Raw genomic sequence first — 26,834 nt, forward strand, 5'->3', positions numbered from 1 at the left:
CTAAAGTTTATAAACAAGAAAACTAAGCCAGAGTAATTCTGTACTTTTTGCAAAACCTTACCTTGCAACCTGATCTCAAGGTAGGCTACCAAATCATGGCATGTCACAGTGGTTTTGCACCAGAGAAATGCCATTACAAGGTATGAGGCAATAGGAAGTCAGGTTTCAGGGAGGCTCAGGCTTGCTCAAGGTCACAGAAACTTATGTCAGGTCTCCTGGCTAACAGCTCCCTGACTGAATCATCCTACCACCACTGTTGGAGAGATTCATTTTATGAATGATAGTTAAGGATGTGTCAGCAGATTTATTATTATCCCAAGAATATTGTGATTTTTGAATAGAAATCAAAACCATTAGCTACATTCTTCTAAATAATATTTTTCTTTAGTAATTGTAACCATGAAAGAAAAGTTTTAATTTGGTCCACAATCTATATGTGAGGTGTAGGAAGAAGTAATGCTCAGAAGTGGGAGAAAGACAAATAGAAAGAGTTTTGGAAAGAGATTGGGAAATGGAAAAGCAGAAAGAGGTAATGAAAGGTTACCAAAAAAAAACCACCAAATAAACGACAAAGAGAGAAATACCTGCAAGTCACAAACTTAAACAAGCTTGCAGAAGATCCCTCCTCAAAACCAAACAGGCAATATTAAGGAGAATCCACTATTAATTTCATAGCAATCTTCTGCTACAAAGGAATGGCAGTAACCTACCACATTACTCCCACAGATGGAAAAAATCTGTCTCTAGCACTCTCCCCCCAAGAGACCACATCAAGAAGGCTTTAGAGGTGGCTTAGTTGAATGTGAGATTCCAGTTTCTAGGAGGAATAATCTTTCTCTGATAGAAACATATCATGTAAAAAAAAAAAAAAAAAAAAAAAAAAAAAAAATTAAAATTTTGTTTTATCTTCACATGAATTTTTGCTGACTGTGCTCAAACACATGGGTACAGGCTGCTTTAGAACATATTTGCCACACAGGTCCTGCTTTTTCAGTAGATGTTTGCTGCTGTTGCTGCTGCAGGCTGCTGGGGCTACTGGGAGTCAGGGCCCATTTCAGAATTAGAAACAGGTAAACAAACAGTTACATTCATCCCTTCTAATAAATGCCACAAAGAGAGTAGAATAAACAAAGTCACTGGAATAATTAATTTCCACAACAGTCTAGAAGTCCTGCTTGTGCCATGACAGGCAGATTGCAGAAGGTGACTGGTTTAACATCAGGTTTACTCTTGGCAGATCAGGGGGCAGCAGCCCCAGGGATTCTCACAGGGGTGGCACACTGCCAGCCCTGCAAAATGGCCATGGCCACCATTTAAACCCTGCTCATTTCCACTGCGCTTCCATGCCAGCTCTGGGGAAAAACATCCTGCAGCATCTCTGCCACTGAGAGAACCAGAGAAGCCTGTGTGGTCAGCACAGGAAGCTGAACAGTGGTGGTGAAGAGGAGCAGGATTTGACACATCAGAAGATAGGACTAAGCTAGCACAGTGTGAAGCATGGAAGCTGGGACTCATCGCTGCTCCATCACTGGGGAAATGAGAAGGAAACACACAGGTCTCCAGGAGAAGCAGATGATCCATCAGCAAACTTGATGAATATGTTTCAAGCACACTACACCATTATTTTCTTGGGGCTGTCTGGGGAATACACCTACTGTACACTGTCCTTGCAAACCTCCTGGATGGTACTAATCTCTTGTCAAATGCTGTTTAGAAGTGTTCATATAATCTCCTTAGCATGGACCTACTGGTTCCTGCCATTAGACTCTGAGTTAAGATGAAAGAGTTCCAAATTTCCTCCCTTCTGCAACACGATACAGCCTATTGGCATGTTGTGATGTTCAGTAAATAATTAGACAAAAGTAATCTCAGCATACAGGATAATTGCAATTGATACAAATAATCTAAATCAGTCACAGAAAACCCTCATCTCACCTATTCAACAGAAACCTGACTGTTCTATAGACTTACCAGTACCCATTTCATCCAAGCAGATTTGGCGACCAACTAAATACTTATTGAGTACAGTAAGAGGTTTGTTAGTTACTAATCCTTTACCATTTCCTCTTTTCAGTTATTTTTTTCTTTCTTTTCTCTTGTTTCCTCTTGCTAAGATTCAGCACCACTAACGCAGCACATCTTTCTTTCTTGTTTTACCTGTGACAGAATTTATGCAGATTGAGTAAGTCTCTATTCACTCTTCATATGGACATCTTCTCCTTTGGACACTATCCCATATATTATGATTTTCCTCCTTGTTATATTTAATTCTCCAAGTTCCATATTGCATCAGAAAATCTTCCAGGATGATATTCGCCTGGAAATGTATAGCCTTAAAAAAAAAAGATGTGCATGATCCTCGTAACTATTGATTAGAAGACTGTTGTAGCTTTTGCTAGGACACAAGAAATTCTCTTCCACGCTGGAGAAAAGCCTCATTCAGATCTTTCTCAGTTCTAGAGATCTAGTGCAGACATTTATGGTTGATTATTTGAGTTTCTTTTCTCCCTTAGCTGTTATTTCAAGCAGAGAAAGATTTCAGAAGTACTTTCAGGTCAATGAGCACATGGGAAAGCTGGACAAGGGAAACACACAACTTGTCTGGTGTCCTGCACAGCAAATCCACACACACCCACTCCCTCTATATTTTTCACTGGCATATGGCTTAAATTTAGAATTGGGCCTAAGATTCTACATTTTAAAATAATGAGCTTTGAAATAACAACCTGGTCTAAATTTTGCAAAATTACCCTTATTTTTAGACATAGCAAATCCAAATCCCAGATCTTAAACCCCGCCAGCATGGAACACTGTGCATTCCCATTCCCCCTGACCAGCCACCCCCTCAGCAGCACACCCTCCCCCAGGTGCTGAGGGCAGCTCCAGACCTGCTTTCTGCTGCATGCTCTTGATTGACTATTCCTATTTCTCTGAGCAATGACCCCTGCTCGTCATAATAGCAAATAAAACCTTGCTGAAAATACGATGCTTGGAATCCTTCTCTTTCCAGAATTACTGGGAGGAAAATAGATGTCTCTCAAGTGCAGAATCATATGCACAATGGTCTCTTAACAGTTGCTTGGAGGTCTTTTCCATTTTCACATAAATCTTTTTTATGTTGTACTCCCACCGACTAGTCATTTTATTTTTGGCTTCACTACAGTAAACTTAATTTAACATTACATCTTTTTGGTAGTTGTTGGTCTGCTTTTATGACTAATGAGTTTTAGACAGGACATTCATAAAAACAGAACAAAAGCATCTATAATGAGCATATAGTAAAGACAAGCTTATTTTTCCTCAGAATAATTGTATGCCTGAGCAGAAAAGAATGCAAAAGTTGCACATTAGGCTACAAAATCACAGTGGAAGGTGAGTCTCAAAAACTTCAATTGAGATCTCTAAGCATCAATGAATTCTAGGATAGAATAATAACACAGAATGTCTGTTCAAGCATGCAGCCATTTAGCTCACACACCTTCTACCTTGATGAACAATTATCCTACATACTGTGGGAAACCTACATGCTGGTCATGGCATTCTACTGTTCATTTGTATTCTTTGTCAGGTTTGTTGGCCTGGCTGGTTTCTGTGGGTTGTTTTTTTTTTTTTTTTTTTATTTTTATTTTTTTTAATTTTTTTTTTTTTTTTAATATCAAGTGCAGCCTTTAATGACAGTGTACTTCAGGTGCTGGACTGTAGAAAATTTATTGGTTCCAAGAGAGTAGAATTTCACAGGCAGCTTCAGTTTGCATGGTTCAATGTTTTAGTAGACATGCATTCAAAAAGGTATTTGAAGAGAAATCTGTCATGATCAACAGGAGCTGGGGATTCCTTCTAGCTCTGCACATACAAGAACAGAATGGAGAACTGCACAGAAAGAGTTTTGATGGAAACAAAACTAAATAAAACCCTCCTCTGTAGGAAAAGGCATTCATGATCTACAGGTTAGGAGAGAGGATATTCTCAAATAGAAAAGTAACACTGTTCCTACCTTCCACTTGTTGAAAGGGTTACAAGGAGTTAGATTATGACAATGACATAGGAGTTACACATTTTTTATGCAGCCCTGTTACATATAAAGTATGAAAAAGCCCCGGTTTCTCACCACAGCAGAAATCAGTCCAGCTGGAAAGCTATGGCTCCTACCCTCCATTTAGCCAGTAAATAACTCAAATACTTCTTTAATAGCCAGATCCCAAGCCATTGTTTCATCCACAGCTTTAATTTTCAACAGTTCCACTCTGTTTCTCAAAGCTTTATCTGATTTTTTCCACATATACATAGTCACACCCCATCAAACAGCATCCATCAAATCCTCCCCATGTATGTCATGGGTTTGGTGGTGGCTGGATGAACCTCTGCTGTGGACTGTGACTCCAGCTAACAGCCCAATGAAAGCTCTGACTCTTTGAATTCCAGTTGCATTTAGCAGCTTCCTGGTTGTCAACGAAGCAACTGCTCATCCGTTGTGTGTGAATAAAATCTGGGATTTCTGCCCAGGACTGCCTCTCATAGCAATTTACCAACTAGCAAAATATGGGTGGGAAAAAAAAAAAAGAGTCAATTATTGGTCATATTTCTGGTAGTATCTGGAATATCTGAAGACAAACTGAACAGTTATGGATTTAAGCCTTAAGCAAAATGATGCAGTCAGGTCACATTAATGCTCTGATGGTGCATCACTGGAATAAAACTGAATGGTGACACTGCTTATAAGGCAAGAACACATCATGGTAGAGATCTCCACATACAGACTCATATCCTGTAATTTCACAGGGAAATGTTCCTGAAGTAATTACTCACCGTACTGAAAGGAATATTCCTTAGCTGACTACTAGTAAAAGTGTAAGATAATTCTGCTCTCTCTATTTGCACATGTTCTGCCATGGTCTCTAAGGAAACTGATACTTGAGTAGAATAATTCCTTACAAATAAATGTTGTCATACTGCATTTTGACAAATTCCACAACCAATTGTTCTGCTCTGAAAGACAAATGTCAAAATGATGTAGGACTGCATTTACCTGTAAGTGCTTACAAACACTGCTCAAGACAACTGCACCTTGCAAAATGCTTTTATAGCTCTGGCAAATATTCTTTTGCAAAGTGTAATGCATACTATTTAAATTATCAGGAGCTAAAATAGTGTATATAGCCTATATCCTTATTACTGTCCTAAGTGTTCTGCCTTGTTTGGAAAGCAAGAATACATGTTTGCCACCTTGACTTTCAGTTTGGAAAAACATGCAGCTATTGGTTATTGTGACAGCTGGGAAATATAAGTGTTCAACCCATTTAACTAATAAGTTAGTGTATGCACAATCAACATTTATTTTCTCTTAATATCAAAAGCCTGAATATAAACTGCTTAGCTGTCTGTTTTCCAAAAGCATATAAACGGAAGGATGGATGCACCAATTGCATTAGCATGAATTAAAATTAAAATATGCACTGAATGTGAGGGAAAAAAATCAGTGTGTTCATTCAATTCCTCCCCAGCAACACTCCATAAAATCAAATATGTAATTTCTACATCCAACAGCATATATGCCCCCAAAAATGTTAAATATTTTATTGATAATTTAGCTCAGTGAAACTAAATTCTGCTAACTTTTTTCTTCTGTAGAAAGACTTTACTTTTGTTCACCCAATTCCAGATTGGCACTATGGAAGCCTTCATCTCATACTCTATAAACCAGGTACATCACACTTCCAAGTCACAATTAAAATGTTGGTTTGGAAAACAAAGAACACAAAGCAAATTATTTCCTGCACAGGGTACATGATGGGTTTCCTGCACCATTTGACATTATTAGCAGGTTCTAATTACTGGAAAGGAGATAATTACATAAATTCTGTTGTTTAAAGTGCAGGGACATCTCTTTATCACTGCACTACACCTCAAGGCTGCACAGGGAAAGGCTATTTTATTACATAGATCAATGAAAAGTGCTTCAAATCGAAAAGTTAGCATCAGAGAGCTTACATAGCAGCTACTTCACTACTCTACAGCTTTGCAAAACCATATCAGTGTCTTTGGCTGCTGGTTTATACTACACTAAAACCAGATAGAGTGCAAAGCAAATATTAATGCATCCTTAGGAAGCATGAGCTCTTAATTAGAGTATGACCTTGCCTACTACTCTGCTGTTTCATAGCACTTAGGGTAATGATCTATGATCCTACTTGGTCATTTGCAGGTAGGTGAAAATGTTTTCTACTTGTGTAAGTGGCTGACCACAACTCGACTCTGACTCACAAACATCACAGCCACAGTTTACACCTCCATCCCATGATTTCATCAGAAAGGTCCATTCAGAGCAGCAGCCCTCTAAAGCTCTACCCTCAGAGATTTGCATAATTTCTTGTCAAAACTGGGTTTCATAGCTTGAGTCCGCTGGTAACTGCAGCAACACAATTTCTGCATTAGAGTTCTGCTGCCTTCAGCCAGAAAAAGACACAGAGCCAATGAATTTACCTCAACCATCAAAAGATTGTGTAGACGTGACCTTGATACAACTCCTTCCTGATTCTTAACTTAGGCCTATGATGATTTCCATACTTCCTCCAGCTTATTCAGTCCCCAACATATATATTTTACCTATATATATATATAATATATCCCCTACATATATTTTACCTTGTATTTTACCTTATAGCCTTGTGGGGGTTTTTATACAATCCCTTTTCATTATGGTGCTATGTGAAATGGATGATGTTGTACTGTTTGCTAATGCACTTCTTCATCAACTGCATTATTTTCAATACATCTTAAGAAAATGAAAATTAGAGTAATTCACAGAAAAATTCTAGTACAGTTTCATATTTACTGTATAAAGCTCATTTAGAAGTCCATTGATGTGTCTGATGTAATCGCAGCTCACAGAGTGGAGGCAAGTTGAGTGAAAGTCTAAGCAACTCCAGGAGCTGGGATTCTGGAAGCTATGAACTGTAAAAAGGACAGCAGCCAAAGAACTAGACTGGAGCCTTCTAGCAGATATTTCATTTAATTGCATCTGAAAAAAACAAACAATCACCCACTTTGTGTTTGTTTCTTGACCCACAAGAGCTCTAGTCACACCACCCAAACCGTAGAAGGCAAAGGCTGGGACTGGGAGAATGAAGAACTTGCCACAGCAGGAGGAGAACAGGTTGGAGACCATCTAAGAAACCTGAAGGTGCACAAGTCCACGGGACTTGAGAGCAATCCACAGGCCCTGGGGCAACTGGTGGATGAAGTGAGCCAATGGCAGTGTGGAACTTAATTGCCAGCTGGGGTTAAACCATAACCCATCTCTTTGTATGTCTTTGTAGGAAGCCACAGTTTGATTCTGTTCAGACCCACAATAGTCACAAAGTCAGTTACAGAGACCTCCACAAGATAATTCAACTTTACTGCCATAGAATTCTCATGAAGAGCTATGATTTTAACAGTATGAACTGCCTGGAGATACAAATATTTCTCCCTTGATTTTTTTTTTTTAATTGTAGACAGAGAGAGCTTGACCAGATACCTAATTCTATGAAACTTAAATCAGGTGTGGTTAATGCTCTGATGACACTGAGGTGGGAATGATGAGCTTTAAATGGGCAGTATCTGCTCTTCCACAGATGAGGACAAAAATGGCTAAATTAAATTAAATCATAGAACACTTTTTAATATGCTAAGTATTAAAAATCCCTATAAATGTCTTTTATCTTTGCTTTCATGTATTTTCCCAGTCACTAAATGCTAAGTGGTAGCATGGGACTACTTATGCTTTAAATTTAAAGTGCATATTCAGTTTCAGTATACACAGTCAGCACTCCAGTTTCTATTTTCAGCACTTATAAAAAGATGTGAACTGGTTGAAGAAAACCCACACTGTAATGATCTGAAGTAACATCAACAACAAGTGAAACTCTGAGACTACTGCTCAGCTTAGAAAAGGGAGTCAGAGTTCTAAATATTCTATTCCAGCACAGTGCAACTGTGCTGAAATAGACATGGAGACATGTTCTTCCATCATCCCAAATAACTTGTATGAGATCAACTTAGTCTTAGTGCCCTTATCAAAAGTCCAGCATCTAAAATTTCCCATTACAACAGACAAAGATCTTAAAATGCAAAGACTTCCCTCTTACCTTCCACATGCGACTGCGAAACCTCCAAGAACAGTCTGAAGCTGTTGGCTAAAGCATGTAACCCCTGCTTTCATCATTTTGTACCACATGTGCATGTATGTATATTTGCATGTATTAATATATCTCCCTATGGTATCATTTAAAGGTGCTAGAAATCCTTTCTGCTCTGCTGTTTTTCTTATTTGATAATAAACAGCATCTTCATAGAAGCAAATATCCACATAAAATAGCATATTTATATTGACTCAAAGGGACTTTCTGCATCAGGTAGATTTCAATATCATAATTTATTAAGCAGGGTTTGTATCACTAAGAACTTCAACTTGCAAAATTTAGTAGAATATAGACAGGATTAACATGAGGGCTCTTGAGAACACTGGTATGTCATTCAGGTTTGAAACTTAGCAGTGATCTTACTGCTTTTTATTTTTTCACACAAGTGGTACAACCGTATTTCACTGAACCCTTGTGCTTGGACAGTCTTTGATGTTGTAGCTGACTCAGCTGGGAAAGATCCTCCATGGGGCTGTATCCATCTCATCCTTCTAGCTATTATTCCAGAAACTGAGATGGGTAAAGATTTTTGGTTTTATTCTTCTGAACTTGAAACCATCAGTAGATTGTGTATCTGAGATACACAATCTGAAGAAACTTCACGCTTGTTAGTGGTTCCACTTCAAGAAACAAAAAAATAATTTCTGGCCTTGCAGCAGATTAAAAATGCATTACCAAGCTCAGACATAGCACAGTTTGGGCACAAAATTACAGTGACAATTTCAAGCGAAATATAGTATGTACTTAATCATCAAGGCAGCCTCCCTGACTTCACTGAATTTGACTAAGCAAAACAGACAAACAAACACAACAAACATTGGTTCTTCCAATCAGTGGCCTCTACCTGAAATCAGTGTTTCTGTATTACACTGGATTTAAAAGCCCCTTATCAAGAGAAAATTCTTATTTCATGAAAGACCTACTGTGTTTGTGTTTCACATTGTACTTCAAAATTCTTGCCATTTAAATCACAGGCACTTTGAAGACAAAGAAGGGCTGATAATGTGTTTTTTTTCTCTCCTAATCATGCTTCCTGTTGCTTCGAATATAACATCCACTGTAAATACACTGGTGAATTTCACTTGCACTTATAAAGTCCACTTAAACTTCCCAGGTTCCAAGAAAAGCATTTTTTTTCTAGTAATGATGCAGGAACATTTCTTAAGAAAGCTTCAAGGAGAGGGCTTTTTAAAATGTATTTAATTAAGGTTTGACACAAGATAAACATCATTATAAATGACAGCCTGCCCAATTCCTATACTTTATATTAAAGAACATGCAAAGAACCTTGTGCATAAAGGATGAAGAGTTTGAATGTTCATCCCAGAATCCATTGGGATGTGTAAAAATCTACAGAATTTCCTTTTTCATTTGCATGGAAAACACTAAGAAAGCTTGATTTCCAGGAGTCACGTGAGTCAATGACCTCATAAGGTCATTTCCGTGTCCATCAAGGTATTTCTTTTCTGTCTGTACTAGGGAACAATAAATATCTCACTTCTGTATGTTCCAAATGCATCAAAGGTGATCTTCACCATCACAAAAATCAGTTTCCTATATTTTGAAAACCTGTAAAATACACTTCACATAGTTGCAGAATCTCACTGCACTACAAAAATGGTTTTTTGCCACATACCTTCTTCTTGTTGGTGGAACAAATGTAGAAATTGTCAATAACAGTGGCAATCCCAGGCTGTAGATTCAACTTTGTGTATAATGTCCCAAAATCTGAAGACCTGAAAGAAATCAAACATCCATAAGTGCTCTCTTCTAAAGCCTTCAGCATTGAATCTCTGCAAAGAAAAACCCTCTGTGCACCAACTGTCCATTTCAAATGCTTCTCTGCCATCCTTTTGCTCTTTTCAGTGCTCATTAGCTACCAAAAGAAACCTGCTACTATTAAGAAAACTCGGTTCTAGGTTTGAAAAAAACTGGCTAGTTCTGTCTATACTTTGAAGTTCTCTGCAGTGTTACTTTATTTTTTTCTGTGCAGTGACAGAAGCCTGACATGTACACCTTCCATCACCACCCACCAGGTGGAAAAAAAGAGTTTTAAAGAGCAGAGGCTCATTGGCAAGTACTAACAGCACCTCCTCAGCTATGCAGAAAAAGAAGAGTTGACTTCAGAGCTTGCTGTTGCATAAGAGAAGAATTTGGCCCAAGATCTGGAAAACTCACATTAGACCTCTATCGGAATTAGTACTGGATAAAGGCATCCCATACACTCCTCCAGCTCTTCCTCTCCAGAAGATCACTAAATTTTGAATTAAAAAAATGAAATCCAGTATTTCACCCTCAGTATGTCACACACACGTCTCCATGAGTATTTCAAATGTGGGCACTCTGCAGAATTTGTTCCATGTTTCTGAAAAGCCAGCAGTGAAAAATGGCATCTGTGCTCTGCAATTGTATTGCCAATGTCAATTATAAAAAGATCAGAGAAGTAAAATGTTAGTATAAGGCAAAGTTAGTGAAATTTAAAGCAAGTCACATCCAAATTTAAATCACTTTGGATGAAACCTTGCTTGTTCTGTTTAGGATCAAATTGTACCATATGTCCTCTCTATATTTACAGTTACTCATTTTGCATTTGGAAAGGGACTCAGACACATTTAAGGCACTTGTCCCTTCTTCACCAAGAAGCACTCCCTAGGACAGAAAGTTGGTGTGAGGACTTCCACTCTATACACCCTTTTCTCTCCCTGGAACAACAGACAGGGCTGAAGACACTCTGCCCAGGAACTCTTCATCATTCAAACAATTGGGAGCATTCAAAAGCTCTCATGTCCAAGAGAACCAAGACAACACTGTCCCTCCCACAGTGTGACACTACACTGCCTGGGCAATGTTTCTGCCCTACAGCCCCTTTCTACCATGTTCATTGTTCTCCAGGAGGCTCTGCTGCCTCATGCTCCTCACCCAGGGCAGTCACTGCTGAAGTTTGCAGGAGCATGACTGAGTACAACAAGAGAGAACAGTGAAAAATCAAATCCCTGCCTGGGTGTGTACAGGTTGAGAAGTAGCCCACTGCCTGAAGTCTCCTCCAAGCTCCGTGAGGCAAGTTATTCCCTGAAGGGCTGGTGCCCACAGAAGGCTGCCATGAGCATCCCACCTATTTCCCAGTGTCACCCAGAATGTCACTGAAGTCAGAGGGCATGTTGTATGATGCCAGAGGCGCCTCCTGTACTTTCACCAATCCAGCTTTCCACAAGACACAGGAACTTTCAGCTGCTGTCATGGAGCAGCTTTCTATGTCTTTGGCATCACCAAGCACAGTGGGCAGACAGTGATATGCCTGGAACGGGTCCTAAGGAATACCAAGAAAAGTTCACGTTTACCTTGTTTCTCTTCTTTCTCCACCAGTTAAAAAACCCAACTGGTCATAAGATTCTGACACTGAGGCCATCCTCACAGCCTAAAGCTGAGAGTTTAACCATTTTATATTATCTGAATAGATTTGATCTGGGTTTTTTTTTCCCTCATAAGGTTGCTTTATTTGCAGATATACAGCAATGTATTAGAGAATTAACTGAATCATAGCAATTCAATTTTGACAAATAAATATGTAGATATCAAACGCATACAATTGCAGTATACATGTGGGTGTTCAGCACAGAACTAATTAAAATTCTAAGGGAAATAGGATGGACAGTGCTAAACCTAATTTGCCAGTGGCATTTGACAGAAAGAAATTAAAGCAAAGACTTAAAATACCAACTTCAGACAGATGTAATGAAACCATGCAGAACAAGTATGTATGATGGAAATATAACCTAGACTATTCTCTTTGAGGGAAGAATATCAGGTTGGTGTCTAGCCCAGTAATAACATCCTGAAATAATTCTCTGAACCTTAAAGATGATTCAATTTATTTGAAGAGGCAGTTCTAGGATTAGTACAATGGGACCATTGGAGAGTGACACCGTGCAAGGGACACCGCAGCAACTGTGTCAATGTGTGAAAAGAGTACAGGCAGGAAGCCCAAAAAGATAAGTAAGTTCCAAGATAAAAAGTTCCACTTCAAAACTTTCTCTTCTAATTCTCATGACTTACAAAAAGTACTGCAAAAAAAGAACAAGGTTTTAACAAGAAGACAGCACTAATATAACTATGGTATTTTAAGACAAATATAAAAAAAAAAACCTATACAGTCAAAAAATATATGTATATATATTTTTTTTTCAGGTAAAAATAAGCAACCTCAAGGGGAAAAAAAAAATCCAATTCCAGCCTGAGAAAATAGGCAACTATATCTCCTGAAAAGTACCCCTTGCCTAAGCAGGAAGACCATGATTGAAAGAAGATCTGTGGATCTATGCAGAAATGTATTCTGACTTCCAAATCCTTTTTACTATAGCCCAGATATGAGAGAGCTCAGGAATGTCAACAATTCTTTGAGACATTCGTGCACAAGAGGACATAGTTCAAGGACATCATTCAAGGGAGGCACTGTGCAAAATAATTGGTTTTCCAAATCCACTACAGTCCAGAGAAAACAGGTCACCTCGACTTTTTCACTTAAGATATGACATCCAAGTTCCTGACTCTGCATATATAAAGAACCAACACTTTGTAGCATGTAGCTAGAACAGAATATCCTTTAATTGCACTACTGAGCTACAGACATGTTTGGGGAGGATGAATTCTATGATCCCAGTGCACGCCTATTTCAATATATGTTTCAAAATTTAAATTGTACAAAATTAAGAAGAGGAGGAGCCCTTTACCGTTTTCCAGTCTTCGTGAGATTTTTTTTTTCTGTTAGGATCCAAACTCATAGTGTGTCAAGAGTGTTAAGGAGATGGAAAAATCCCACATGAGTCATCTGTTTTTATCAGGATAAACATAATCTCTTTCTTCCCTAAAAATCATGAAAAGCTATTTCAAGTTATAATGGAAAGAAGATACACATGAACCTGATGAGTAAAACTTCCTCCTATACCATGGTTTATTTGAAGTGGCAGCACAACAGCAGAACTCCATAGACCAGAGCAAGAAGTGTACAGACTACCTTTGTAAAGAAGGGTCTGACCTGCAATTCTAAGTGATCTGGACACAGTTAACTAGAATTTTGGCTAAATGTGAGACATTGCAGGGGAAACAGAAATCTATACAGAGGCTGCTTCCTGCTGCTGTGTATCCACCTGTGCACTACAGGCTACAGATTACAAGGATGTTTCTTCATTGAGCAAAACTCAGTGGAGGATTCACAGGAAACACATCTTCCAGTAGTCAGGTGATAGAACCATTGGATGGTGGGACAACATGACTACTCACATACTGCTGGAGACATCACACAACCTGAGCCTGACAGCTTGTGGCTGGGTAGGAGCTCCTTTGGAAGTAATATACATATTTCTGCTGAAAACTGAGCTAGTTTTCTTTTTTTTTCTTTTTTTTTCTTTTTTTTCTTTACAGAAAAAAAAAAAAATCAGTTCTCACTGTAAGAACAGCACGTTCAGATAAGAGTCCCCAAAATCATACAATGATATTACACTACAGACATAATTAGGTCTTTTTAGCTTAATATTGCCATCACAAAAAAATAGTTGGGAAAACTTCCAAGGGGTAGAGAAATGCACCTTGATGAAATAAAACTCCCAAAACCCCTGAGCTCTGTGTAAATTTGGGTCTCATCCTCAAAAATGTAACTTTTTTAGATTTGAGCTAAAATAAATGTCTAACATAATTTGGAAATGTACCTAAACATTGGATCTGGAACTCTTCCAACAGAAATATTGAGAAAAGAAGAAATTTAGCAGATACCAAAAGAGACATGAAACAAATTTTTGCTTTTCTGAACTTCACTATCATTATACACCTCTCCCTGGTGACTCACACGTATGATTCAACATTGCTCATTGTTAGTTGTTTTTCCAGGTTATATTAACAAATAGATATTTAAAAATATGTAAGAAAAATTAAAATTAATATAATAAGAAGTTAATGAAGATTTGTAGATATTAATATTGCATTCCCAAATCAAATTTAATACTCAAAGAACACATCAACTGCAAAAAAATGCTTTCCTCCTTTTTTTTTTTAATTGAAGAGACACACTAGAAAGAGAATGCTCGGAACATTTAACACACATGTTCATCAGATTTCCTCTACTTTTTCTTTTTAAAGACTAACTCAAGATCCATTCTAGTCAAATGAGTCATATTTTTCAAGCACCATTAACTTAAATCCTGGAAGAGAACAATGAAGAGGTTTCGAATGACTCATTGATTACTTAATTGATGAAACAAAAAAAAAAAAAAGTCTTTGAAAGAAAAGAATACAAAAGATCTGCTGGTTTAGATAATTGGTAAATTGTTGGAACAAAAAAGATTCAATTGAGATGCACATTAGAGAATCAAGGAAGAGTGGATCTGTAGATAAAACTCACTCTGCTTCCCACTTAATTTTTTCCAGACTCTATTGCACATGTTGTCTTCCCACCTTCCCCTCCTTTCAGTCAGCAGAACAGTCCAAGATTTACAGCATAAACTTTAAAATGCAGGAGAAATTATTTTAGGTTCTTGCTCTCCGACAGACTTACATCTAACAGTAGGATTTCTTTTGTGCTCTGGTCCCTCACTTGAAGAATAGAGACAACACAACTATACCTCAAATGTCTGCAAGGAAAGTAGATAACTACAGGAGAGTAATGAAGAACTGGCTGATGGAGTATCTAAAACAGATATATGAGAGGTTCCAAGAACAAATACCTACTGAAAGAGAAGAAACCAGAGAAACATTAACCAAGTGGAAAACTAACTTATCATCTTCACTTAAACAGCACAGAAGCCTTCAAGGGCTTTTACATGTTCAATATGAGAATTGCAGAGGCTTTGTTTAGCTTAATAAAATCCTTTCAAACCAAAAAACCTCTAAAACCCCAAAGCCCTTCTTCAGAGTACGAACACATTGAACATTGGAATCCAACACCCAACTCATACATTGAGGAATTCATGCAGATGAAAGTTTCTTCAAAGGCTGTAAAAGAGTAGGACTCGTAGCAATCCAACTAACACCCAGCAATCCAATTAACAGGTTATTAATCAACTATCAGCTTTGCTGGAGTACTTTTTGGAAATACCTCTCTCACTACTTTCCAGAAAATTGAGCCTTTTGGAAATCACACGTTTTTCCTCCCATAACCAAAAACATGGAAATGCTTCTTCCTTAATACAGTTTCACACTAAAGAATCAATGGTGTAGACAAGGGGTAACACATACATATATTAGCAACTTCTTTTTTAGCAGTAGAGGGTTTATCTTCTTTTCTCAAAACTACTAGCGATGAATATGTCCTGTTTTCACTTATCAATTATTGATATCATATATTGATCACATATCTGATAAAAGATATTTTTAAGAGTTGGTAATCCCAGCTGCCTTTTTAGTTGAAGTGACCTGTTCCATAATGCTCTGCTGTGTACAGGACATGGTGCAACTTTGCATTTATACAGTTATAGAGACTCCTTTCAATAATTATAGGTATTAATGCCCATATATATTTGATTGTAAATTGCTTACTTAAAATTTTCCACAGGGGGGAAAAAAAACCAAACCAAAACAAAAGACTGCATTTGCATCAAGTGAAGACTCAAGGAGGTTGACATCAAGGAGGATCTAGGTCTAGACTTTTGTTCAAAGCATTAAACATTCAAATTCAACTGGCCACAGTGGAGGGAAAACCAGTCCTCTGTAGCCAACAGTAAAAGCCAGGATTACTGTGGCAGGTGACTTGAGGGAGTCAGATCTTTCCTCAGGGTCCCTGGCTGCTAATGTCACAGTGATGAACAAGACATGACCTTATTTTGCAACACACACAGCCGGGTCCTCTTGACACCACACAGTTCCAAGCCTGGCTGGGCCCCAGACTGGCATGTCAGGCTACAACCTTCTACCCTGATGTTGCAATTACCCTTGAAGAAAGTGTTTTGAAGTCCATGTTTTCCAAGAACCATCCTGTCTCAGAGATGTCTGGACCCAATTCTTTGTGCAAGTACAGCAACCATTCACATTTTCTTACAAGAGAATATGGACAGTGATAGACAGAGCTCTTTGTACAGATGGGGGTGTTACTTGATGAAGATACATGAATTATAAATATGTATTTACCTACTGTATCATTTTTTCCCTTGCTAGTATCTTCTGTCATGCATTTATCAAGTACCAGTTTTGGTTAATTGCTTCATCTGCACAATGCACACACACACATGTTCAAACTCCAATTGTTAGCAGCACTGTGTCTTTAGTATCTACTACATAATCTTTCTGTGCTGTATTTAAACATTCCTACTCTGCATATCTCACTGTATACCATCACAGTTATCTTTTGCAGCCCTTCCTTAGTCCTTCAATATACCACAAACATGCTGCTCATTAGTCTATAATCACTCTGCTTATCAGTTACATTTTCAAGCTCCTCATTACTTTGCTGCATAGCTCCAACAATGAGCTTTTATATTCTACAGGCTGACAAAACATCACATTAGCTTCTATTAGCTGCAGCCATCTCCTTCCCTCTCAGAAAGTGTTAATTTAGGTTAGACACCTATTCCGAAACTACTGCCTTGGTGCATTAATTCCATCAGCAACACACAGCACTTGCTGACAGTACATCTTGGAAGGTACAGCCTGTAGCCAGGCTTGCTGTACACAGATACTTGTGATGAATCCGCTCAACCATGAAACAAGCAGTGTCACACTGACAAAGCAGACAAGACACCACCAGCAAGACAGGGTTATGTCTTACTTTTGCATTAAGTAAAAGCTCTGGGATATTTCTCCCTCAGCTTTGCAGCCATGGAAGAGCTGGGGTATGCACTGGACCACGCTGCCCTCAAGAGGCACAGGGGTACCTTAAGGTGCTTGGGGGCAAATCAAAAATTCACCCACAATCATTCAACCCCAGTCATTTGTTCCTGTTAAAAACAAACTCATTGAAATAATTCACAGTCAAATTTACAGTTTTGAAGCCTTGCTTTTTGATCATTTCAGTAATGCTGTTTACAATCCCTTCCCACAAACCGTTCCAGTGACCTACGTGAGGGAGTAGAAAACAAGAATGAAATTGTGGGAAATAGGGAAAGATGAATTTCTTACCACACTTCCTTCACTGAATTCAATGTATTGTGTAACTAACAGTTCGTATACAAGCATTTATCCCAAGAAACAGCCCTGTGTAGATTCAGTTTCAGCAGCTGCAAGTCCAGCACTGCATTAGTAGGTCTCAACAAGGAATAGAGTGAATCATGGAGCATTTGGGAGGTTTGCTATCGAGAGACTTAACTATTTAATTAACTATTCAATAGACTACTCAATTACTACCTACAAAACAAATTAATACTTCCTATGTAATACTAACTTCCTTTCACCTATTTAGACAAAAATCTTTGGGAAAAAAAGCTGGGTTTAATTTTGGTGGGATATTTTTTGTTTGGTTGTTTTTTTGTTTTTGTTCTTATTATTCTTTTAGTTTAGGAAAAAGAAGTCTTTGTTGCTAAAATGCAATTTTCCAAAATTATGCTTACTAACTATATTGCCAGAAATGGAAACATATATGTCACTTGCAGTATGATTTCTCTTTTCCAAGTGTTGTGAGGGGAAATGAGTAATTACAATGGAATTATTTCTTATCTCACATACTTGTGTTCTTTGGGGAAAGGAGACGGTTCAAGAATATTTTCTTGAGGTTTGCAAGGAACATTAAAATTTTCTACCGTGGAAAAAATGCTAGGCATTTCCCACAGCCCAAGCTTTTTATTTAAACCACTAAATACAGCTGAAAAATTTCTGAACAACTTCATTCTCAGTCAGGCAGCTTCTTGGAAGGCAAGAAACATGTTGGGATGTATGAGAGAATTTGGCCTTGTGCTTTCTGACCAGAACAGCAAATTTTCTTGTAATCACTGGATAGAACTGGTTGGAATAAGAACATTTACAAAATTAAAGAAAAGAACTGATAATAATTTAACAAATTGCATATGCACATTCACATGCAATTATCTATTCCTCTAGCAATGGGCTCTGCCAACTATAACAGTCTTCTACTCACTCTTCAGTAAGCAGACCTCTTCTTTAACTCCAGTTGCAGCAGTTTTAGCTTTTGCTGCTGAAGTGCTGACCTCCATTTTATGATTGCTGTGGGGGAGGTGAGAGGGAAAATGAACTATAGGGCCAGGTGTAGCCCTTTATTAAAAGGTAAACAAAGTCAATGTTTTGTCAGTAATTTGACTGTGGTATTCTGCACCTGAAGCCAAATGTTTGGCAAAACTAAAGGGAGCAACCGGGCATTTTAAAAAAGAATAAAAATCCCAAACAGTAAGTAAATACAGACAAATAGACTCTGGAAATGTATCAGAGACCCACTGTTTCCTGTTGTGAGTTTTCTGGTATGCTTCTCTGAAACTGCAAGTACACATCCGGGATGGAGGCTGGGCAGTGCTCAGATGGAGCTTAAGTTCATCCAAGATGTCAGTTCCCATGTCTCCAGTGTCAAAGGAGTGATTATTTCAAATTATTACAATTGCATCAGAACAAAACCTTTACAAGGAATTTTAAAACATTGTTTTGAATTCCTCTCCTTCAAAAACAGTCCATGTCAAAACAATCATCTGCCTCACCCATATCTGCACACAAAGAGATTGCCCTGATGTGTCTGAATCATGAAAATATTCAGATGGTTCAACAAAATCAGGTTTTCCTAACAGCATTTAAAATCACTGTGTGTCTTGCTGCCTGAGCTGGCAGCATGCAGAACATGATGGGAAGCCTGCAGGTAGGAATGGGAGGAGGCACATCTCAGGGTGCTGCAGCAACCAGGGACACCGGGGAATTCAGATACTCGCAACCACTTCAGCAGGATTTGTTCTGTTATTTGCTAATGGTCCCTACCATAATCTCCTAACAGCCTTCTACAGTTGCTGAAGGGGGTTTAGTTAATTATTTATTTATTTTGTTTAGAGCTTTCAGCAGTCCAATTTCCCTTACAGTCATTCTCCTGTAACTGCAGTGACACCTGTGGAGGGCTGAGCCCATCAGCTGTAGTTTGGCCTGCTGCTGAACTTGGCAAGCCAGCAGCACATAAAGCCCCAGCAGATGTTTCTGCTTTAATAGCAGCTCTTTTAAACCCTTGGCCAGACATAAATCCAAAATAGATCCAGAAAAGAGACAAATAGTGCCACCATCATGGCTCAAAATGAGGAGGCAGAACTAGCCTTTTCTGCAGGACTTAGAGAGACCATTAGCAGCAGAAGGTGTTGGGAAGCGTTCCCATAAATTATGCTGACAGGTTAAGAGGGCCAGCCACAGCAAAGGCAGCACATTTTGCACTATGTCACGGTTTGCTAGGAAACAGAATCCTAAGACAAATACATGCATTTACACAGGAGTTTCCAAACTAAGATCACACTTCATAGCAACAAGTACAGGAAGCAGCCAATTTTATGGCTGTTAACACCTCCACATGGATCTGTGGTGTTTCCATGCCACGTTAATGAACATTCCAAAAATAAAAAAGTAAGGCAATGATCCTTGGTAGAACGGATCTTCTGAATACATGCCTTGCTGGATCTATTTTCTTTTTAAAAAGCTGCATTAAGAGTGTATTCACAGCTGCCGCTGTGTTTTATGGGAGAGGAGGTTGATATATACCAGGGTGACATGCTAATACATCCATTCATTTGGTGATGACTAACTGCCCCTAACAGAAGCCTGGTCCACTATAAAATATTGGCATGTAATTTCAAATGCAAGCTAAAACAAGCCTCACAGGATAAGAATAGTTCTCAGCATTCAAAATAACCCAGAGCACTGAAGGAACTGAGAACTTCAATCACGTTCTTGTCTGACATTAAAGGAGACTAACTAGGAAGAGAAAAAAGTGATCCAGTGTATAAAAAGGAGCTCTCTTGTAGGAATGAAGGTTATTACCTGTTCTCCTTCTTCCCCTATCATCTACTACTCGAGCTCAGATGGAGGCGCCAGTGGCAGATACAGCTCTGAGGCCCTTGGGGTGCCCTTGGCCCTGGGCTCCCTCACTAAGGCTGGGACAGCAGGAGATGGACTCCTTCCTTGCATGAGACTTGTGGTGAGAAGAGAACAGCTGCAGATAGAGGCCAGCAAAATTCACAATGTCCAAGAAGATGGGAAGGAGATCCATGGGATGATGGTGGCAAGTTTATAGACGATACAAAACTGTGAGGAGTGGCTGATATATCAGTCATATATCTTGTGGAGATACAGGCAAATAGGAATCTCATAAAGCTCAACAAGGTGAGGTAGAAAGTACTACACCCAGGAAGAAATAACCACATGCACCAGGACATACTGGAGGCCAACAGGCTGGAAGGCAGCTTGGCAGAAAAAACCCTGGAGGTCCTGGTGGGCATCAAATCAAACCTAAGCCAACAAAGTGCCATTGCAGCAAAGGCAGCTGACAGAGTCTCTAGCTGAATCAGGAAGAGCATTTCCAGTAGGCTGAGGGAGGTGAACCCTTCCCACTCAGCACTGCTGAGATACAGCTGCAGTAATGTGGCCTTTCAGAATAAAGAGGCATGGACATACTGGAGTGCACCCAGCAAAGGGCCACAAGGATGAATAGAGACTGGAGCACCTAACACAAAGGGCAAGGCTGAGACCTGGGGCTGGTCAGTCTGGAGAAGGCTCAGGGGAGACCTTATCAATATATATAAATAATTGATGTGTGTAAAGGTGGAGCCAGACTCTTCTTGGCAGTGCTCATGACAAGCCAAGAGGCAATGGACAAAAACTGAAATACATTAAATTTCATTTAAACACAATAATATATTTTTATATATATATATATATATATTTAACATGAGGGTGGCTGAACAGTGAATTTCTGGCATCTCCATCCCTGGAGACAGGACTGGAGAAAGTCAACTGGACAAGATCTAGATCATCATACTTTAGTCAAGCGGACTGGATTCAATGATGCCAAAGAGGTCCCTTCCAACATCCTTCAACTTGTGATTCTGCAGTTACTGAAAGTTACATAATTTGACTTTGTTGAAGATACTGTGCATCAAAAGTAATTGTAGACAATGACTGTAGACGACCAACACAGTTATAGCATCACATAGAAGGAATTTCACTTCATATTTGCCAGGGAATCCACAATTCACAAACTAAAACCAAAACCTTTGTTATTTTGCTTTAATTTCAGCAGAACTGAACTCTGCTTAGGGTGTGCTTGTTCCAAAGCAGTTCCTAACTGGCAGCACTGTTGGTTAAGCCAATAAAAGAAACCTTCACATTTACTGATAAGAAAAGTGCTTACAACACAGAGCCTGCACAATCTTTGGATGTGAAGTCTGAAATTATAGTTGTATCCCAAACTCTACATTTGAAGTCAGAAAAGTGGTACAAAAGTATTTTATCTAAATGTCATTTTGCAGTTATATAGCTCAGTCTTATTCAACTGTCCAAAGTAGCCAAGCTTAAATGAAAAGGAAAAAAAAAAAAAGAGGATTTTCCCAAGGAAAGTTTTCTTTTTTTCCTTTTCTGCTGTTGATTCCACTCCAAACCCCCACTTTGGGGAATTTAACCTACAAAAGCTTTTGGAAACCTTTTGGTATATGTGGTCAAACCTCCAGTTCACAGGGAAAGTTCAGTATGATACAACTACTCTACAAATGAACACACAGGTACCAAATTCTAGCCACTAGTGCCACCACACATGTTTTATTAAATATCTTTTATACATGTCTTGGAAACCAGCTTGATCTTACTCCAGTAAATTAAAACCCAACATGTTAGCATTTGGGAAGAGATCAATATACATTTGCTGTTCTTATTTTCAAATTATATCCACTCCAGGGCAGTTTTTTTGAAGAAATCCAGATTCCAGCTGTCACTGGGGAAAACAACAGTATGGTGGTCGGAAGGAGTCATTCGGTGCCTACTGCCCTACATTTGTGGAAAATCCCATGGAAAACCACAGAGTGCCATCTGCTCTCCTTCTCATAAAATCATACAATCATTTAGGTTGGAAAAGATCTCTAAGATTATCAACCAATGAACCATTAACCCATCACTGCCAAATTCACCACACTCGATAAATTTACATACATAAATATGTATAAATTTAAATGTAATATAAATATGTATAAATTTATATGTAAATGTATCTTGTGTGTAGACTGGATCAGACTGGATCTCCAGGTATGAATTGTTTTTACTGAGACAAACTCTCATTATAATCATGAGATAATGACTAAATGCTTTCACTATATATCTTAAAGACATATAATTCCTTGATTGCTGAATGCACCTGAAGTGCTTTATCACATAGCATTTTATATTTTCTCTGATTTTTAATAACCTTGCTAGTAACAATAGGATATTCAAATAACAATTTTCTTGTTTCTATATATTTACTTAGCAGGTAAAGGGAATCCCTTCTTCCAGAGCCATCTGTCTAACTTTAGACTGTGTCCTACTATTAAAGCAGGAGACTGACTGTATTTAACATTATAATTTATTAACCCATCTCTAACATCTAACCCTGTAGAAAATTTAGGGAAATGAAAGATAGTGGCACCACAGGACATGCTAAAAAATGCCAAAGTCTTTCAGCATATTGAAAACCAAAAATGATCTAACTTCTGAGTGTGTATTTGCCAAATGCATCATCAGTGAATGCAATAACTGAAATTTCTTTTCTAATGTCTGTACATTACCATCCTTGAATTATCAACACTAAAACGTGACAATTCTTAAATTAAATTTAACCATCTTGCGTATTTTAGTTACTTAAATGTGCTCAGTACACATTTAAATTTAGGTACTTAAAATTTTTAGACCATTTCAACATAATAGGTTTTTTCTCTTTCTAATTTTCAGAAGTAATAAACTGCAGAGGAGATTCTCCTACAGGAGACAACCATATTTCCAGGTTATATGTCATGGCTGTTCATCATTAGCTACTATTCCAAGGATACCAACATAGACATCATGCACATATATTCTCCAAGATACACTTTTGTCACATTCTGATCTCTTTTCTTTATTAAGAATTTGCTAGTAAAACTGATTGATAGGTAGTCTTATTGTACGAGGAGGATGTGTCATTCAACTCTTTGACCTTGTCTTCACACTAACAGTCAAGTGTCTTTAAAATCTGTTTACTTCAGAATTTACAAGAGCATTAAAGACAGGATGTCAGCACATCTCAGGTTTGGAAAGATCTAATAATAGTAAATGAGTTTGGACAGTAGGTCATCTGTGATGTACTTTAAGAAAGAGAGACAAATTTCATTCTTCCATTCTTCCACTTTATAGTTAAAGACAAGTAAAACCATTCTTAAACTATGCTGTGGTTTTGGGTTTTTTTTTCTTTGTGTTTGTGTGTGTGTGGTGTTGTTTAGTTGTTTTTTGTTTTGGGGTTTTTTTTGGACTGAGGAAGATTATATTTTGAGACCAAGATAGGCCACATTACATGAGATGAAGACACAAAGACAGATGCAAAACACTTCCCAGAAACACTTACAGAATCTAAAAAAGCTTTTTTCTTGCTTCTAACTGAGCAAGCTCTGGGCAAGTTTGAGAAGAAGCCTCAAAGCTGGTTTGCTCTTTCATCATGATGTACAATGTACAGAATCGAATGTTTCCGTCTGCCACTAACATGGAGCCAGCATTCCTGCACTTCAGAGTCACAAAAATGAGACTAGACTTAAGGAGTGTGATGGAAGATGGAAATATTTTCCAGTGGTAATACTTTCCTTCCTTCATTAGCATTATTACATTAAAAAATTACATATGGCAGTATTATTCTTTTGTGTTTCCTAAATATTTGCATAGCTGCATAACTGTCTCAGAAAGAAAAGTGATCTTTTGTTCCAATTAGAGCAGAGTGCTAATGATGCCCAGGTTGTGGCTTTGACCCCTGTATGGGCCATTCACTTAAGAGTTGAACTTGATGATCCTTTTGGCCCTCTTCCAAATCAGAATATTCTGGGTGTAAATACAGTTACAGTCTCTTTATTTACCTACTCAGAAATCCATCTCTTCTGAGATTAATAATACAAAATATGATAATCAGATGACCCATCAAATCCCACAGAAATTGTCCTCCACATCAGTACTGTGCCTTCAGGAACAGACTAATCTAGCATAACAAGGAACAGTCACATCACATCCCTATTTGCATTGGCCACATATGGGCTATTCAGCAGCTATGTGTGGATAGCATTTTGATTAGCACTTAAAGTTGATAATTTTTTGTTGTTGTTGTTATAGCTTTTGGATCTGTGTCAGATTGTCCTAATATTTTGCATATTTTGCATAGATAAATAAATATGCATTCAACACAACTGTGCTTCAGATGCTTTGCATTCCCTCAAGTATTACAAAAGGTCAGAAAAACTTCTGGATTTGTCTCAATAAAGCATTAAAATCGAACAAACTTGATACTTGTAACCTCTAAAACACTAAAGGATGTAAATGTAAAGGATATTACGATACAATCAAAGGAAGTTGTAAATAATTATAAAAAGAAGTAAAATAAGAAGTAGCTTTGAGTCACTTATTCTGTTAAGAATGCAAATTATAAGTAAAGGGTATTAGCTGATGATTGATAAGAAACTTCAAGTGATCCCAAACCTTTAAGTTATTCACACTGATATTTAAAATGTAATTACTTTCAAACCACACAGTAGAGTTGGATTAATGGAACAAATACCTCAGGAGTAATCCATGAGTCATGCCTACTTATTATTATTATGAGGTTTGGATTACTTATCATTTCAGCTCTGTGGCTTTACTAAATAACAACAATAAGTAACACCACATTCAGGCTCTCAGATCTTTACACACATACTGTCAAGTATAAAAGGAAAGAAAATAAGAACATTTATGTTATATTTTCAATGAAATGCCTTAAAGAAAATACAGCTTGGGTGATGCATATAGTAGGTAGATTTTCCAGGGTTTAGTTTTATTAGTTTTATGCTTTGCGGTTTTCTCTTCAAATCTTTAGGTACAGATTTTAAGGGGGGGGGGGGGAGAAATACATTGTCTTTTTTAGTAAATGTGTCAAAAGGCAGAGAAGAATGTGGGAGGAAATTAGTTCTGCTGTTCCTCAATCCCTTGAGCAGCAGATACACAAACACAGCGTATAATTGAACTAGGCAGAGAGAGGCATCTCCCATGCCTTGTAGTGAACAAGCAATACAGCAAAGCATACAATCACTAGAGATGTATGTGACAGAATAACTAGAATATCTTAGGTCCTGGGGAGGGAAACATGATCTGTTATCCTCTGCTGCCCACCCTACCCCTGCTTGTTATTCCCTCAAGCTTCTCCCCCACCACTTCCAAGTCTATGAGCAGGAAAGCAAAACCTGCCTTTGGAGATGGCTGACCTTTAGTAACTGCATTTCCAATTATTATCATAGCACTAATTGCACATATAATCTTTTCTACCTATCTCTTCTTTGCCTTCCCCATGACAATAGCATTGTTTTTTGCTACTTTTTCTTCCCATTTCATTCTTATCTTTTGGTAGTGATTACACAAGACCCAGTGTGTAGCACAGCAAGGAGAGAGAAATGCATTAGTCCTTACTTTGAAAACTGGACATGCTAGGTACAGATTTAATCTAAATTGTCAGTACAGCATCACTAACAGTACTGATAGCAATGTCAGGCATGGACACAGTCGAGAAGGCCTATTTGCATTTGCTTTAGAATTTTCTATTATCTTTTCTTTTAGAACACTTGGTGTCAATTTACTGTCCTGTCTCAGAAAGGAGAAGACAAATTCCTTAAATATCAGGTGTGCCGTCTGCAGGCAACTGGTTCCAAAAATGTTAAATAAGGGGATCTCTGTCAGAATATTTCAAATATCACTACACACTGCCAAATTGAAAACAACACACCTGCAATGCAGCTCCACAGCTCAGCTGTGAAACACTGGCCCACGATCTTGCAGACCTCAGTTGCCACTCCCACCATCCTAGTTTCCATTATAACTGAGAAAAAGGGAAATAGAATGGTGAGACAATTAGCATTTCCTGAAAAGGGTAAATACTCTGCAAAGATGTATACAGGAAGGGAAGAGATGCTAAGAGACAGAAAACAGTTCATCTTTTAAGACCCCCTTTAAAAAGGCACCTACCTAAGTAAATCACCTAGAATCAAGCTCTGTGATTTCTATATATATGAACACTAAAATCATCTCAATACACCACTATATCACAGAACACCGTATTATGTTATTCAGACAAATTACTGCCTGCAAGGTATCAATGATAGTTGCTTCAAATTATTTGCAAAGCAATTCTTGACCTGTATCTTGTTTGGTATAAAATGAATTGTTTCCTTATGCCCCATCAGAGCTCGGGTCAGTTTAGTTTTGCCTGATCAACTTGTGACTTGGAGAATCAGAGTTCTGCCCTTAGCATTTGTGATTATACATTCCGATTGCCATCCTCAAATTTCCACAATGCATAGTTAAAAATCTATTGATTTGGAAAATCCTTTTGCCATTTGCTGAAGTCTATTTGTGGAAGATGAACGAAAGACTTGTCTAGACAGGACTGAAATAAATTAATTCTCAAATATGAGCTAATATTCACAGAAAACAATATTCTGGTGCTTGATTTAAACAGAACAAGAGATTCAATTAGGCATGTGG

At 38.1% G+C, this 26,834-nt stretch overlaps 1 protein-coding gene across 2 annotated transcripts in view; it reads right to left on the reverse strand.

Annotated features, from left to right (window-relative positions):
• Positions 1–26,834, reverse strand: part of SORCS2 (sortilin related VPS10 domain containing receptor 2) — a gene marked incomplete at its 5' end in the record, with an annotated part of 544,971 nt that overhangs the window by 226,846 nt on the left and 291,291 nt on the right. For both annotated transcript variants that reach the window (XM_083862198.1, XM_083862199.1), the window contains one exon: positions 9,817–9,916. In XM_083862198.1, the coding sequence (XP_083718324.1) occupies positions 9,817–9,916 (100 nt within the window). The remainder of the gene's footprint in view (positions 1–9,816; positions 9,917–26,834) is intronic.

Source organism: Zosterops lateralis (genome assembly GCF_965231275.1).
Source record: "Zosterops lateralis genome assembly, chromosome: 5".
NCBI classification, from domain to species: Eukaryota; Metazoa; Chordata; class Aves; order Passeriformes; family Zosteropidae; genus Zosterops; species Zosterops lateralis.